General features: G+C 39.7%; 1 protein-coding gene across 1 annotated transcript in view; it reads left to right on the top strand.

Annotated features, from left to right (window-relative positions):
- The window catches only part of Dync2h1 (dynein cytoplasmic 2 heavy chain 1), a 298798-nt gene extending 282608 nt beyond the window's left edge, over positions 1-16190 (top strand). The window contains exons 84-87 of the mRNA XM_023709480.1: positions 1208-1317; positions 2553-2634; positions 2744-2860; positions 15609-16190. Of these exons, the coding sequence (XP_023565248.1) occupies positions 1208-1317; positions 2553-2634; positions 2744-2860; positions 15609-15767 (468 nt within the window). The 3' untranslated portion in view covers positions 15768-16190. The remainder of the gene's footprint in view (positions 1-1207; positions 1318-2552; positions 2635-2743; positions 2861-15608) is intronic.
- Positions 16191-16447: the final 257 nt, after the last annotated feature.

Genomic DNA, 16447 nt, shown 5'->3' with positions numbered 1-16447 from the left:
CGAGTTGTGGGTATCGGGGATTGTGTATCAGCAACGAAAGTAGCGGGGAGGCAGCACATCAGCACCTGCAGGAAACAGAAACAAATCACCTGAGGCCACCAGAGTTCATCCCCAGGTGCCGACATCTACTGTGTGGCTGTGAGCAAGGCCTTTAATGTCACCGGACTGTTTTAACTTGTAAAATGGTAATATTAGCTTACAGGGTTGTAGTAAGCACAAAATCAGGTAATACATGAAAACCACTTAACTGCAAAAGATGTTCTTGTTCCAAGGGGCAAGTTTTAGAATATTTGTTAAACATATCTTATGGAGATAGGCCTTACTTCAAATGGAGTTTATGTTGGTTTGTAAAATGGCAGATGAATTCAAGGTACCACTTTAAAGCACCTGTTGACAAAGGATTATTTCTTCTTGGACATTTCTACTATCATTTGGCTCAGTGTGGTGGCAGATTTACCACATGTGAACCTGGAACCCACTCAGATCCCAAGGACCCAGGACAGACCCACGGTCTCTCCTGCACACACTGTGGAATACGTGACCACTCAAGTGTTGTCCGAAACTGAAGTTCTGCACACAGCATGGCTTCCACATTTAGACTTTTAATTTGGCTCGTTTTGTGCAAAGGTTGTACAAGGAAGCTTACTTATGGAGGAGGTAGATGTTATTTGAAGTTACGATGGCTACAGCCGTTTAGGTTTACCCAGAGGCAAAGAAACTGAGCAGCACTCAGAGAAACGGAGGGAAGAGAGCTTTATTATGCTGGTGGGCCCGAGGAGTTCAGCACTGCAGAGTCTGAGCCTGGGACGCGAGGGCTGTACTTTTGGCCTGTGACAGGGAAAGGCTAGCACGTAAGCTACAGAAGCAGAACAGAGGCAGCTCCTCACGGGCGAGCGGGTTTACATCTCTGCGTGTGTGGGTGGCCTGCGCAGGCCTGCAGCTCAGATCCCAGGAGGTGGTGAAGCCTCTTGCTCATCAGGTCGGGTGTAGCTGGTGGGGAAGAGGAGAAGCACCAGCAGGGGGCGCCAGAGCTGCGAAGTTTCCTTTTCCCCTGCATCTGCCCTGTCACAAGTGCAGATCTGTTTTTCCCAGGGCATCCTTTTAGAGCACTTGGAAATGGTTCTCATAGAAGATGACTTCTGCATAATAGTTCTGTTTTTAAGAGTGTATGTACATATTTACATCAGTGTTTTCCTTCATTCTCTAGAACTGGGTAGATAAAGCTGAAAATCAGACCCTTCTGACTGACACACTTGACCTATCAGAGCTCTTCCATCCAGATACGTTTCTTAATGCTCTTCGCCTGGAAACTGCAAGGTAATTAGATATGAAATATATATTTGCCCCCCAAGGTGATAATATTTTCCTTTTTTCACTTCTTGTCACAACATTTTGCTTCTCAAGAAAAATATTGTTGAACTCCAGTTATTTTATTCCCTAATATGTCACTTTTAACAGTGGTTAACTTTTTAAAAAGCACATTGCTTTTCATTATGTTAGAGCTGAAAAAAGACAAAATTTAACTTTTAAAATTTGGTCATGTATTTATCTAGGCCTCTGCATCTGATATGATAACCAGAGATCACTATTTAGGGTTTAATAAGATTAAAAATTCAACTTCTTAGGCACATTGTCCATGTTCAAAGGGCTCAAAATACACATGTGACCAATTTCACCTGGATGCCAGCATGTTTGTCTAGAAAATTCTGTGGGACGATAGTGACAAGGTTTCTTAGTAGAAAAAAGGACCTCATATTTAACATCAAGTTCCTTTTTTTATGCCAGCATTTGATCTCCATATCATAGTTAGGCAGTAATTTTTAACAAGTCAGAAGGTAATGAAAAAGTGCCAGATACATGCTGAACAAAAGTTAATTGGTTAGTGGCTCTGGAAATTTTAGTTCCTATTGTCTTGCTAACAAATATTTACTGAACACCTATTACATGCTGTGTTTGAGGGTCGTCAGCAAAGTGGTCGACAGGGAAATGAAAAAGATGCCCTGCTTGGGGCCGGCCAAATAGCTCAGCGGATTAAAGCACCTACAAGCAGGGGCCGGGGTGGCCTGCAATGCTGGCCCCACCCCCAGGACTTGCTGAGATGGCAGTTGAGACTGGGCGTGGAGGCATGTGCCTGTAATCCCAGCTTTTGGGAGGCTGTAAACAGGAGGATCACTACAAGTCCAACCTAGTAGTGAGACCCTGAACACCCTGTAGACCCTCCCCTAAAAATAGAAAAAAATAAAACAAAACAAAAAGATGTCCTTTTTTCATAAAGACTATCATATGAATAGTTAACTGTAAGGGCAGTGTAGAAGCAACATACGTGTAAGAGATCTTATTTACACATTACCAAAATTTCAGTTGAAACAATACACCTTCATCCTTTTTCCGTTATTATAATCCACACAGGGCTTTGTTTCTGGTTCTGGGGTTCAAGCTGGGGCTTCCCACGTGCTCAGGGCAGGTACCTCCTGGACCACCAAGCCGTACACCTGAGACACCAGAGAATTTTTGTGTCATTTTGTGACATTTATGAAACTTTGCTTTTACAGGGCAATGGGTCATTCTGTGGATAGCCTTAAATTTGTCGCCTCGTGGAAAGGTAGACTTCAAGAGGCAAAGCTGCAAATTAAGGTACTAATTTTAGATGTTCATCTGAGCTTAAAAATGTATTGCACCAAAATGGCAGATTCTAAAAAAGAATTGAATACACCTGTAATGGATTATGTGTTTTCCGTGGCAGGTCAGTGGCTTATTACTAGAAGGATGCAGTTTTGATGGTAACCGGCTTTCCGAAAATCACGATGACTCTCCTAGCGTGTCGTCGGTTCTCCCCTGTTTTATGGGCTGGATTCCACAGGTAGTGCATCATTAGCAGCACAATCTTTGATGCATCAGTTCACTGTTAAGCTTTCCATCTTCTCAGTAAGGTATATTCTTGGCCTGTCAATATTTTGTTTGCTTTCTAATATTACTGCATTTGAACAAATTTTCAGTCAAAGTATTTTCCTTATTTTTTTAATGTACAGGGTGTTTTAAAAATGTTTTGAAAAGAGAAACAACATTAATTTCTAAAGAATGTATAACCTGGGCCGGGGAGATAGGTTGGTGGTCTAAGTCACAGTCTGGCAAGCATGAGGACCCAGGTTCGATCCCCAGAACCACATACTGTGCCAGCCCAACACTGAGCCAGCCACCAAAACTGGGCATGGTGGTGCACTCCTGTAATCCTAGCACTGGGGAGGCTGAGACAGGAGGCTCACTATGAGTGCAAGCAAGACCCTGTACCAAAGAAAAAAAGCAAGTATAACCTTATCAAGAAGAAGTCTGGCGATGAGGCTAATTGGGTGTTTTCAGCAGTGTACGAGGTGCTGTATGTGCTCCGTGTGCTTATCAGAGCAGCTGTGCAAAGCAGATATTGTCACTTTCAGATAAGTGACTGTGTGTCCGGCCAGTTAGGAGACTTCCCAGAGGCCCACAGGAGTAATGGAACCAGTGAACTGCTGGCCCAGAGTGGCCCAGACTCGCTGTGTAGAGGAGACAGGAGGGAACGTGGGTGAAGTGCTTTGCCAGACAACTTGAGAAAATGGCAGGATGAAAGAGCCAAGTGCAATCTCAGGCCCCAAGGTCACCCAAAACAAACACAGGAGGCATCAGCATAGAAGAAATTGTAAGTCATGCACACGAAATCTCTGAAATGATAGCGACTGAAGTAAAGAAACAACTCCAGATGGGCATAGAGGAGGTCAAATTAGAAATAATACCTCAGGTAAACAGAAGAAACGATAAATATAATGAAAGAATTGCTGGGTATAGAGGAGGTCAAATTAGAAATAATATCTCAGGTAAATAGAAGAAACGATAAATATAATGAAAGAATTGCTGAGCATATCTCAAGATATTGATAAAATAGAAGAACATAGAAAAATGATGGAAACCTTCAATGAGCAAGATAGGAAAGGAACAATGCATGAAATGGATTCAAAGAGAGATCCAGAAAATTAAAAAATGTGTTAAAAACTAGCAAAACCATTTGAATAAAACTGAAGCTAGACATTTAAGACCTTGAAGACATCATTGCAGTTTCCAAGAAAGGAAAGATCTCTTAAAAATAAGGAACTAGGAAATAGTCCAACAGCTACAAAACAGTATGAAGACACACAGCATAAGACTAATAGGTGTCAGTGACAAAGGAGTCAACACAAATGACATAAAATATTTGCAAAAGTAATAGCAGAAAACTTTCCATAGACAAAGATTATGATATACAGTAAGTGAGGCATATAGAACTCCAAATGGCATCAACCAAAATAGATCTACACACAGACATATAATAATCAATGTCCCAGAAATTCAGCACAAGAACATAGTAAAAGGTATTAAAGAAACAGATCACACTTAAAGGAAATCCCATCAGTATCATAGCAGATTTCTCAGCACAAACCATAAAATACTTCATGCTCTTCTTGATTTGAAGTCGTAAAAGAAAACAACTTCCAGCCCAGATTGATAATATGATGTAAAACTCTTTGCAAATTAGAGGAAAAGTAAAATACTTCCATGACAAAGAATAACTAAAGAAATTCATAACCACCAAACCAACCCTACAAAAAGTACTGAGGGATATTCTACAAAGAGATCAAAATGACCACAATTCCAAGAACAGCAATGGAAAGAAACCACCAAAGAGGACAAGCAATTAAAAACAGGAGAAGTAGGGAACCAAGAGTAGGAAAAAAAAAAAAAAAAAAGATAAGCCAGTGTATATCAGTTATAACTACCAATTTAAATGGCCTCCGTTCACCAATTAAAAGAAACAAAGTGTCAGAGTGGATCAAGAAACAAAATCCAATAGCTCAGTTGATTAAAACACCTGCTTGGGCAAACACAGGGGCCAGGAGTTTGATTCCAAGGCCTGCCGTGCCAGCCCCGCCCCCGGGGCACCCTGAGATGGTGATCGAGACTGGGCGTGGTGGCACTCGCCTGTAATCCCAGTACTTGGGAGGCTGTAAATAGGAGGATCACTATGAGTCCAACTTATGCAGTGAGACCCTGTACACCCTGTCCTAAATAAAAAAAAAAAATCCTATATGCAGGAAACACATTTAACGCAAAAGGAAATTCATAGGTTGAAAGTCAAAGGATGGAAAACAGTACTCTATGCACTAGGAGCTGAGGAAAAAGCAAGGGTAGTTATGCTGGTTGCAGACAATGTGAGCTTCAAACCAAGAATGATTAAACAAGATAAAGTCACTACATACTAGTTAGGGGAAAACGTCAAGAGGAAGAGATAATCATAAAGATGTATGTACTAAATATGAGACTACCCAACTTTATAAGACCAATTTTAAAGACATGAAAAGTCTAATTACCAATAACACTGTCTTCCTGGGAGATCTTATCTCAAAGAGATAGGTCAACTAAACAAAAATATTAGCATAGAGGCAGCACTTTGAACAAATGAAGTTGGTGGACATTTACAGAGTGCTTCACCCAGCATCTGAATACACATTATTTTCAGCTGCACATGAGACATTCTCTGAAATAGATCACATACTAGTCTATAGATCACGCTTAAGAAAATGCAAGAAAACTGACATTCTCCCATGCATATTATCTGACCACCGTGCAATGAAACTGGAACTTAATGACAACCTGCCCCCCACATAAACACATAGAAATTAACACTATCCTCAGCAACTAAAAGGTTACAGATGAAATTTAAAAAATTTACTACCCAATGAAAATTTAAACACAACTCAGCAGAATTTGCGGAATACAATAAAAGCAATTTTCATAAGGAAAATTTTAGTGGTGAGCTCACACATTAGGAAAACAGACAGAGAATAATTACCTTAATCTTGTTCCTGAAGCTTCTCAAAAAAGAAGAGCAAACCAAGCCCAAAACCCAAACATGGGAAGAAATTATAAAGATTAGAGCACAAATTAATGCAGTTGACACACATAATACACATAATAATAATAATAATAATAATGGCTGGAGAGATAGCAGTTTATGCACCTGCCTAGCAAGTGCAAGGATCCGAGTTTGGTCCCCAGTACTTCATGCTGTGCTGGCCCTTGAACCCAGGGCACACGATGTCAACCACCAAAACTGGGCATGGTGACACATACCTGTAATCGCAGCACTGGGGAAGCTAAGACAGGAGGATCACTATGAGTCTGAACTGCACTAGACCCTGTATCCAATAAATTTTTAAAATAAGCCAAGTTGGTTCTTTGAAAGATTAAGTAAAACTGATAAACCACTAGCTGAACTCATCAAAAAGAGGAAAGACACAAATTCCAACAATAGGGAATGAAAAGGGTGAAATAACTACAGATCCTGTGAAAATTTAGAAGATCACCAAGAGCTATTTTGAAAATCTTTGCTTTCATAGAATCACAAAGAGAACAGATACCTAGATAAGTATAAATTTACCAAAACTGAATACAAAAAAATATAAAAACTCTAAATAACCCAATATTAGCCAATGAAATTGAAATTGTAATAAAAAGCTCAGATACTGATGGATTCACAGTTCAATTCTATAAGAAATTTGGAGAAGATTTGCTCCCAATACTCCTCAAACTCATTAATGAAATTGAAAAGGAAGCAGTACTCCCTAATACATTTCCGGAGGCAAGTGTTACAGTGATACCAAAACCAGAGAAAGACACAACCAAAAGAGAATTGCAGGCCAATCTCCCTCATGAACATAAGCATAAAAATCCTCAATAAAATACTAGCAAATAGAATGTAGCAAATCATCAGGAAGATTATACACCATTGCCAGGTAAGGGATTCATACCAAGATGCAGGGATGGCTCAATATACACATCTATAAACGTAATGTATCAACAAAGCTGTATTGGTCAGGGTTTTCTATAGAGGAACAGATATTAACACATGATATACAATGTATAAGGAATTACAAGTTTGGCTTACGACAGTCAGCCGCAGAGTCAGATGAGGGAGCGTGCAGAGGGCGTCTGCACGCCCCAGACGTAGAATTCAGTCCCAAGGTCTGAAGCTCACTGCTATGCTCTGTGCAAGTCTCTATTCATCAGGTAATGGGTCTGCAACAGAAGACTGAAGAGTCTGTGATGGCCACTGAAGAGTCTGTGACAGAAGGTGAAGGATCCAAGCCGGAGGCCGAAGAGTGTATGCTGCAAGCCAGCCAATGAAGTCCAAGCCAAATGCAAAGACTGAAGTTCCCCTGATGAAGTGGAACATTGACTGCTTCCTCAGCCCCTTTATATGGTCTGTTTGTGCTGAGTCACTCTGGGGGCAGAACCAACTGTGCCGCAGGGAAGGACCCTCACTGGCCAGAACTGTGCCACGGAGTCACCTGGCCAGGTTGATGTCAACCACTACAAAAGCTAAAAACAAAAGCCACTTGATCATCCCAGTAAGACAAAGCAAAAGCTTTAGACGAAGTCCAACACTCAATATTCCTACAGAATATTGGAATAGATGGTCTGTACCTCAGTCTCTAACAAAGCAACAGCCAGCACCATTCTAAGTGGAGGAAAAACTGATTTTACAGTAAAATCAGGTACAACACAAGGATGTTCACTGTCACTACTTCTATTTAACACAGTTCTAGAATGATAAGCCAGAGCCATAAGAAAAAAGACAGAAATAAAGGAATTGGAATTGGAAAAAAAGAAGTTAAATTACCATTATTTGCAGATAACATAATACTGTACATGAAGATCCAAAAAAATTCCACCAAAAAACCCTAGAATAAGCAAATTCAGTAGCATAGGAGGATACAAAGTCAACACCCAAAATTAATAGCATTCCTTGACCCAGACAACAAGCTTACTGAGAAATTAGAGAAATTTCTTCACAATAGCAGAAAATACCCTTCACAATGGCATCAAAAAAATTACTGAGGGATTAATCCAACAGAGGAGGAGGTCTATACAATAAAACTAAAATGCTCTGAGAAAAGAAATCAAGGAGGATTTAAGAAAGTGGGTCAATTTCCTTGCTCCTGGATAGGAAGAACCAACATTCTAAAATGGCCATACTCCCAAAATTGTTATACAGATTTCATGCAATTGCTATCATAATACCATCATAGTATACCTCATAGATGTAGAGAAAACATTCCTAAAATTTATTTGGAATGAAAAGAAACCCATGATAGCAAAGTCAATCCTGGGCAACAAAGGCAAGGCAGGAGACATTACAATCTCAGACTTGAAATTATACTCCAAGACTACTATGATAAAATCAACATGGTATTGGCAACAAAATAGACCTGAGGATCAATGGAATAGATCAGAAGATGCAGAGGCCTCTACGAACACACTCAGCCACCTGATCTTCAACAGAGGGGCCAAACACGCTTACTGGAAGAAAGCCTCTTTAACAAATGGTGCTGGAAAAACTGGCTTTCCACATGCCAAAATGTAAAACTATATCTAGGTCTATCACCGTGCACTAAACTATAATCAAAATGGATAAAAGATCTAAACATTAAAACAGAAACACTAAACCTACTGGAAAGGAAATATAGGTGGGAATCTTGAACAAATAGGGGTAGGCAGACAGTTCATGAACAAAATCCAAACTGCACGGGGAATACTTCAAAGAACAACTGGAATCTCATCTTATTGAGAAGTTTTTGCACATCAAAATAATCACCAACAGAATGAAAAGACAACACACAATTTAGGAAAAAATCTTAATAATCACTCAGCCAAAGGACTTCTATCTAGAATATATAAAGAAGTTTTAAAAATCAGGTCCCCAAAATTCAAACACCCAATCCAAAAATGGCCATCTGAGATGAATACACACTTCTCAGAGGAAGAAATGCAAATGGAAAATACATGAAAAAATGTTCTATAGCACTGGTTATTCAAGAAATGCAAATTCAACAACACTGAGATACCATCTCACTCCTGAAAGAGTGACTGTCATAAGGAAGTCAACTAATAACAAATGCTGGAAAGGCTATGGGAAAAAGGAACCCTTCTCCGCTGTTGGTAGGAACGTAGAATAATATAACCACTATGGAAATCAGTGTCAAGACTCCTAAGAAAACTAGGATTGGAAGTCCCATTTAACCCAGCTATTCCCCTTCTTGGTATTTTTCCAAAAGAACTGAAAACATCAGACCACAGTGATATATGTGCACCCGTGTTTATAGCAGCACAATTTGTCATAGCTACATCTTGGAAACAACCCACATCCCCATCACCTGAGAAATGAGTTAAAAAAAAAAAAGATGTATTTTTATGCAATAGAGTATTACTCAGCTACAAAGAAAGACAAATTTGAGACCTTTATAGATAAATGAGTGCAACTAGAGGCTATATTCATAAGTGAAATAAATCAGACCCACATGGGTAAACATTGTATTGTCTTTCTAGTGTAAGAACCAGAAAAAGTAAAATTGGAAAGGTACAATAGATATAGTAATAGGGAAAGAAACTGAACATAATAAACATTTGGAGATGAGGGAAAGGATAAAAGATAGGAAAAAAGGAAGGGGGAATATCATGTAAGTATATATTCAGGATATCTGAGATGTTTATATTACTAATTTCTTATCAGTTTTTTGAAAGCAGTTAATGTGTAAAATTATTACTTTGACTATATGTAATATCTGCAGTCTGAGCAGCTGCACTGAGAACAGTAATACAATGTAACAACCACAATTGAATACCTCTCCTCTTGTTCTTTTAAATGTGTATCATCTCTAATGTCTTATGTATTATTTTTATACTCTCTTTAAAATAAGATGACCAACAAGAAAAAAGGTTTATTGAGAGGAATAGTTAATGTTTGTTTGATCAATCTTGCAATCTAAGCAAACAAATTTGATGATATATAACCATTATTGTCTGTTTTTGTTTTGAAATTCTATACCATTTGTATTGTTTTATGTTGATTTGTTCTTGTTTTTTTCCCTTTTTAAAATTTAAAAAAGTCAAGAAACTAAGGAATTAATTATGTTTAGAGCTTTGTAAAATACCATAGCAATTGTGCAGCTTACACATGAAGATGAAACTTCCAGTTGTTGATAGAACTTTTATCATTGGAACTTGAAGCCATGCATACCTTTAAGGCAGGACATGGTTATAGATACACCCTTTTCTTGACCACTAAGTTTAAGAATGTAAGCAAGAATATATGTGAATAAAATTTCATCATACATCTAATAAGTAAAAAAAACTGTTTGATGTACTGCTGCTCACTACAAAAATAATTTGTCATTGGAAAATATTTAATTTTCTAGTAATTGTTTATTTTAATAAATGAAAAACAGAACCTAAGCATGTAGTAATAATTAGCCATCACTGCTCAGAGGATCCTACAACCTAGAAGGGTATGCTCATTGTGAGGCCTGCTTTCTTCCTGTGTCAGATTCATTTTCTCCAGTATTTGAGTTCGGTGAATAACAGTGTTAATTTCTATAAGAATTACAACCTAAAGATGATAAATTATAGATACATTTCCTATCCTGGGTTTGTGTCCTAAATTGAAAGTTATATACAAAAGTTGAGGTCAGACTTTGTCAAGTGTCGTAGCTGTTTCTTTTGTGTGTGATGTAGATGAATTGCAATGAATCCAAATTGTGTGGCATTAATTCTTCAGCAAATAAAATTAATGTAAATAGTTGCATGGGTATTAACTAGTTTACCTAAGAAACCCTAGCAATAAAAATAGAACATGGAAAATGACTAGAATAAATGGAGAATGCGACCTGGAGAAATTACCAACTGACTGACTACAAATGAATGTACCTCAGGAATGCAGGGCAGTTATGGACAAAGCTAGTGTATTCTTAGCTTCTATGAAAAACACATTGTCTGACACAATGTAAGTCTATCTTACTGCCAGTATTTTAAAAATGTTTAATATAATTACCTTATCTCATACAGTGCTTTAGTATTTTCTGTTGTTTTTACTATTAAATACTGCTAAATATTTGTAAGATATTAGGCTACACACTGAAGCTACTACAAAGATAAATTTCTCCCACCAGAAAGTCTTGAGTGGAGGAAGATGCTATTATAGTTCATAATTATAAACACAGCTATATGGGTTTCTATAGTAGAGCATTGACAAATTAGAGACCCTTCAACTGTCCGTGTGTGAGGAGCTGAGGGCAAGTCAGCGCTGCCCCTCACGGAGCAGTGGCAGCCTCTCTTGAGCTGTGACTTAAAACGGAAGCAATGGAGTTTAAGGACAAGGTTGGCAAAGGTGGAGGACAAGACACAGAGAGGGCTGCAGGTGTAAATGCGTGGAGTAGGAAAGAAACTAAGTTCTTCTGGGACTGCTGGGAGAGTGTATCTGGGACATATGGGTCCTCTGGAAGCCTTGCAGGAAAGGGGTTCAGAGAGGAAGGCCAAGGCCAAGTATGAGCCGCTGACTGGCAGTGCTGAGGAATGCAGGTCACGCTGTGGCCAGTAGACGGCCGCTAAGAATTTAGGATGATAGCATGGTAAGATGCAGCAGCAAACGAAAACACCGAAATGACACCGCGAATTTGGAGGTGGATTTGTTTACGTCAATGGGCACTGATTGTAATCATTCCCAAAATATCAGGCCTTGAAAGCTTTAGGGAGGGAGGTTTTCATGGGGTTGAAAGGGGAAGCAGAGGGGTAGATACTTGGCTGTCCTTGATTGGTTCTTGCAGTATGCGTCAGAGTGAGCAGCTGTTTCTAAGAAACAGAAGTGACAGGAAGTGTTACCTGGGCAACTAACAGAAGCTGAGGTACACTGGCTGGGGAGGGGCACTTTCTGCTACAAGACCAGATTTGTAGTTTTAGAAAATCAGTGGAGTGGTGCATGGTGAATTTCCGCTGTACTTGGCTTTACCAGCAGCTCTGTGATTTAGGTTGAGCAGGTTTTCTTGTCTTGTTGAGAAAGAGACTTGAGCATTAAATAAAATGATTATGAGTACCAAAGGCTGTATCAGTCTGTGACTATTGATCAGCATTTATTTGAGCCTGTTATGTCCAAGGCACTGTTCAGGGTGCTTACAGGATAACCTCACAAAGTTCTGGAATAGGAGTCTTCTTTTTAAACTGACAAGATAAAGAAAAAGATTATCTAAAATGTCTGATATCATACAGTTAACAGACAGACAACTGATTCAAATCCAGGTCTCTCAAACGTGCGCCCTGAAACAGAGCCACCTAACAGTGCGAACCGCGGGGGGAGGGCTGTGGTGCAGGAGCCATGGGTGCCAGGTTTTTAGCAGTGCAGGAGCATTAATCAGTCTTTACATTTTTAAGAGGTTGAAGCAGAAAAAGGTTTGGTGACTTTGAAGAACAGTGTAGATGAGATGCAGACCTCCATACCTGTACACTTGGATCTTCGTCAGTTTCTGTAAGCGAACGTCAATTCCTGTAAGCCAGCAGAAAGGTCGTTTTGCCTCCATTCTTGCGGTTGCTTCGTTGCAGAACCTGCAGAATTTTTTAATAAATTTGGATAAAATACTACAAATTAGAATTAGAAATTCTCAAGGAGAACTGCAAGTAGTGAAATGCCGATTGGTGGTTTCCCTAGTTTGTGCGCCCTGCTGTCTGTTCCTGAGGCCTGCCGCACCCTCATTCTGCTGGCTGAGACCTTCAAGCATGCGGCAGTGCCTCGATGTTGGTGCAGCTCGGGGCTGCCGGTGACATCAAGTCAGCTTAAGACAGCAGGGACTCAGCCCCCCAAGCACTAACTTTGCCAAAGTGCTTCCCAAAATGTTTTTAGATAGTCCACACTAGTTCTCTGTGAAAAGTGGCTTAGTAAATAAATTTATTAATACAGTATTTCCTCCTTATTGAATATTTTTCAATTAAAAACTCAGAATTCCCCAAATTACCAACCGTACAACTCTTAGTAACTCCCCCGCCCACCGTCCAGATGCAGCCTACACACCTGACTTGGGGGCACAGCCTCACAGCGTGGACTGCGCTCGGGAGACCCGGCTTGGGCCTCCGCAGGAGCTCGGGAGCCGGTAGTTGTGCTTTCTGTGATTTTATTTTTGTTTCCTCCTTTGGTTTGTTGACTTAAGTCGTATCTAATATGTTTTCCCTTCATAAAATGTATTGTTTCTTTCAAATTACTAGCATATTGCTTATTATTTATAGAATACCTGAACTTTTCACTTCCTTTTCCTAGAGCATTTGTTGTGAGATATTCATACTTTTCTTGGAAAATTTACTGAAGCAGAAGAATTGTGTGCTATGTATGTCTCTACATAATTTTTGCTCATGAAAAGCTGATTGGCCCAAATGCATATACAGTGTCAAATTTTAGCTTATTAAGTGATCCAACTGGACTAGATTCTACATTGTACCATAAAATTATGGTATTTGACCACATTAACTACTATAATCATAATATATAGATTTTAATTATTAAATTTTAGGTACACAAAATTTTATTTATATGTACTGTTTTTTCTTTCAGGGACAACTTTTTGTTTTTAAATCAACAGAAAATTATTTGAAGTCTTTTGTATTAACAATGTATTTGCTAGTAGTTGATACCTTTTTAATTTTATCCAAATATTTTAGCCCAGCCGAGGCTTATGCTTTGCCTGTTAAGATAAATGAGTGAAAGAGAGAATAGGGTCCTAAGTATTACATTCAGTGAAGAATTAAAAACAGCTCTGCTTCTGTTCTGACCATTTACTGGTGAATTCTCAACAAGTCCACTCAACTTTTTTTACAAAAGTAAGAATATTTACCAATTCAGAGACTGTAAAAAATGACAAAAAAGTCTCATGTCAGGAAGCCTCTGTGGTGTTTTCCTTTGAAATACTAGCCTTTGAGACACAGATTTGGCTTCACTGTAGCAAAGAAAGCCTACAGCTGCAAGCAGCTGCAGAAGGATTTGGAAAGAAGGCACAAAATGAACGTGCCTTATTAAGTTCCTCGGTTAAAGGACAATTTTCTTGGCATTACAGTGAAGAGATTTAAACACGGTCTCCTCAGTAGAAGGGAAGAGCATTGCAGACTGTTACCATGCTATTTCATCTTTGATAAAGGAATGGAGAGCGAAGCAAATGGCAGGTGGCAGAAATTGATGATTTTAGACCTTTCCCGCGACTAAAAGCCACCACGCACAGGTTTATGTCACTGCAGTGTGGCAAGTATGTGCTGTTTGTCTGTTTTTGACTAAAGAATCTGGACAACTGTAGAAGAAAGCCTGCACTTGATCATCCACCTTAGGAGGTGAAGGAGTTATGTCTGTTACCAAAATGTTTGTATCCTAAAGTGTTACTGTTTAAGCAGAACTGGAGAAGGAAGAGATTAGTCAGTGGCCGATAATGGTTGAAAATTCTCTTGACTCCACTCCCTCCATTTTTTTGCAGCCCAATTGGGATTGTTTCTCTCTAGGAGTATTCAGCTGACAGATTCTAGAGTGGTATTTGTTTTGCTCTGATTTTTCTAAAATACACATTTTCCCAAAAATTACACTCTAAATATGTGTGTATATTATTTCTCAAACTGAATTTTAAAGTATAAAGAACATTATTTTTTATTTGTATATACTGAAAAGTTCAGGCTTTCACAGTTTTAGGCCTAAATGTTGGCATACAAAATGCTGCTACGTGGGTACCTGAATTACTAAAAGCCATTGATGCAGGCAAGGATGATTGGTAAGATCAGGAAGGATGATGCTTGTATCAACTTGGGGGGTGATTCTACCTAGAGAATAAAATTTGCTTTATGTACTTCAGGTTAAGATTTAAGAGTGGTAGGAGTGAATAATTTATCAGAGGAGCTTATGTGATTTTTATCAAGGACCTGAATACTCAGAAAAGTGTCTGTGTGCACGTTTGTGTGAGGTGAAGAGAGCGTGCAGGGCAGACAGCAGGCGGTGTGTGCCCGATGGGCACTCCGGACAGTAGCTGCGGAGGGTTCTTGTTAGTGAGTGAATCACAGCTTGCCTCTAGATCCGATGTACAGAAATACAAGGGACACGGGAATGTGACACTGTGGGGTACAACCATAAACCCAAAATGTAGTACAGTTCTTGTCACGAGAAGAATGGATAGGAAAAAAGGAGAAAGAAACTACGGTTTGTGATATTTAAGAAACAGCAATAAACTATAAGGTATAAGTAGGGATAATGGAAATTTGATGATATTAGAGAATTATGTTTGCTTAGAAATGATCATTTATAGGATTTGGTTGTGTAGGAAGTATGACAGCCCATGTCCAAGTATCGTAGAGATGTCATAGCAGTTTATCACATTTACTTTAAAGTTGTGGGGGGTTTTGTTTGTTTGTATTTTAGGGAAGGGTCTACAGGGCATTCAGGGTCTCACTGCTAGATCGGACTAAGAGTTATCCGCCTGTTTACAGCCTCCCAAGAGCTGGGATTACAGGTGCACGCCACCACGCCCAGTCTCAATTGCAGTCTCAGCGAACCCCCGGGACGTGCCCAGTGCAGCAGGCCCAGGAATCGAACCCCTGGCCTCTGAGTCTACTTTCGGGCGCTTTAATCTGCTGAGTTATTTGGCCAGCCCTTGTGTTTCGTAATGTTAAAGAATATCTGCAGGTTTATCTTTGTTTTTTAGTTACCTATGAATGCCCTTTAAAATACATTGCTGTACTTTCAAACTTTCCTTCAACAGGGTGCATATGGCCCCTACTCCCCCGAAGAGTGCATCTCTCTGCCAGTTTACACAAGTGCAGAAAGGGAGCGTGTGGTGACCAACATTGACGTTCCATGCGGCAGCGACCAAGACCAGTGGATTCAGTGCGGAGCAGCCCTGTTTCTCAGAACTCAGTAGAGTCTGTGGGCACCATAGTGTGTCCTAGCACAATGCGAGAACTGCTTAGGCGTTGAAGAGGATGTGCACCTGGCTACACTTCAGATGCTTGTTCAGGATGTTGGCACACTGCTCCTCTAGGTGGCTGACCACCTTGGGTTTCTGTGATCTACAGTGTCCCAACATCACCGTGCACCTTCCAAAGCAGTAACTCAGTGGAGTTAATGGTAAGATGGAGTATGCTTTTAATAACATTCAATATTGCTGTGAGAAAGTTCGCTTTCCTGGTGGTTCAAAATTTGTTTTAAGACACTTAAAAGATGGTAGTTAAGGACTATTTTAATTGCTGTTTTTGCATCATAATTATTTAATATATGAGGTTAATCATCTTAACCTCAAGGTTTTCCATAGATACATACTCTGGAAACATTAAAGAATGTATATTTGAAAAGTTGTAACAAGTGTGTATTTCCTGTCTCATCGATTAATAACAGAAGATTCTTCCTCAGAAAATCAGGGGAGTGGGAGGTGGCATCAGACTCGAGCTGTGGAGTGTGCATGAGGTGGCGTTGCGCACTGGGGAGAGGACATTTCAGGCTGCGGGCACAGCAGGAGCAGACGTGGGGAGTGAAAATGCACACTCTGTCTTCGGGACTTAAATGGAGTGGAGTGGCAGGCCATAGAGGGGTGGAATGTGGCAG

Source organism: Octodon degus, unplaced genomic scaffold (assembly GCF_000260255.1).
Source record: "Octodon degus isolate 3935 unplaced genomic scaffold, OctDeg1.0 scaffold00012, whole genome shotgun sequence".
Taxonomy (NCBI): Eukaryota; Metazoa; Chordata; class Mammalia; order Rodentia; family Octodontidae; genus Octodon; species Octodon degus.
This window is presented reverse-complemented; position numbering and strand designations above follow the sequence as displayed.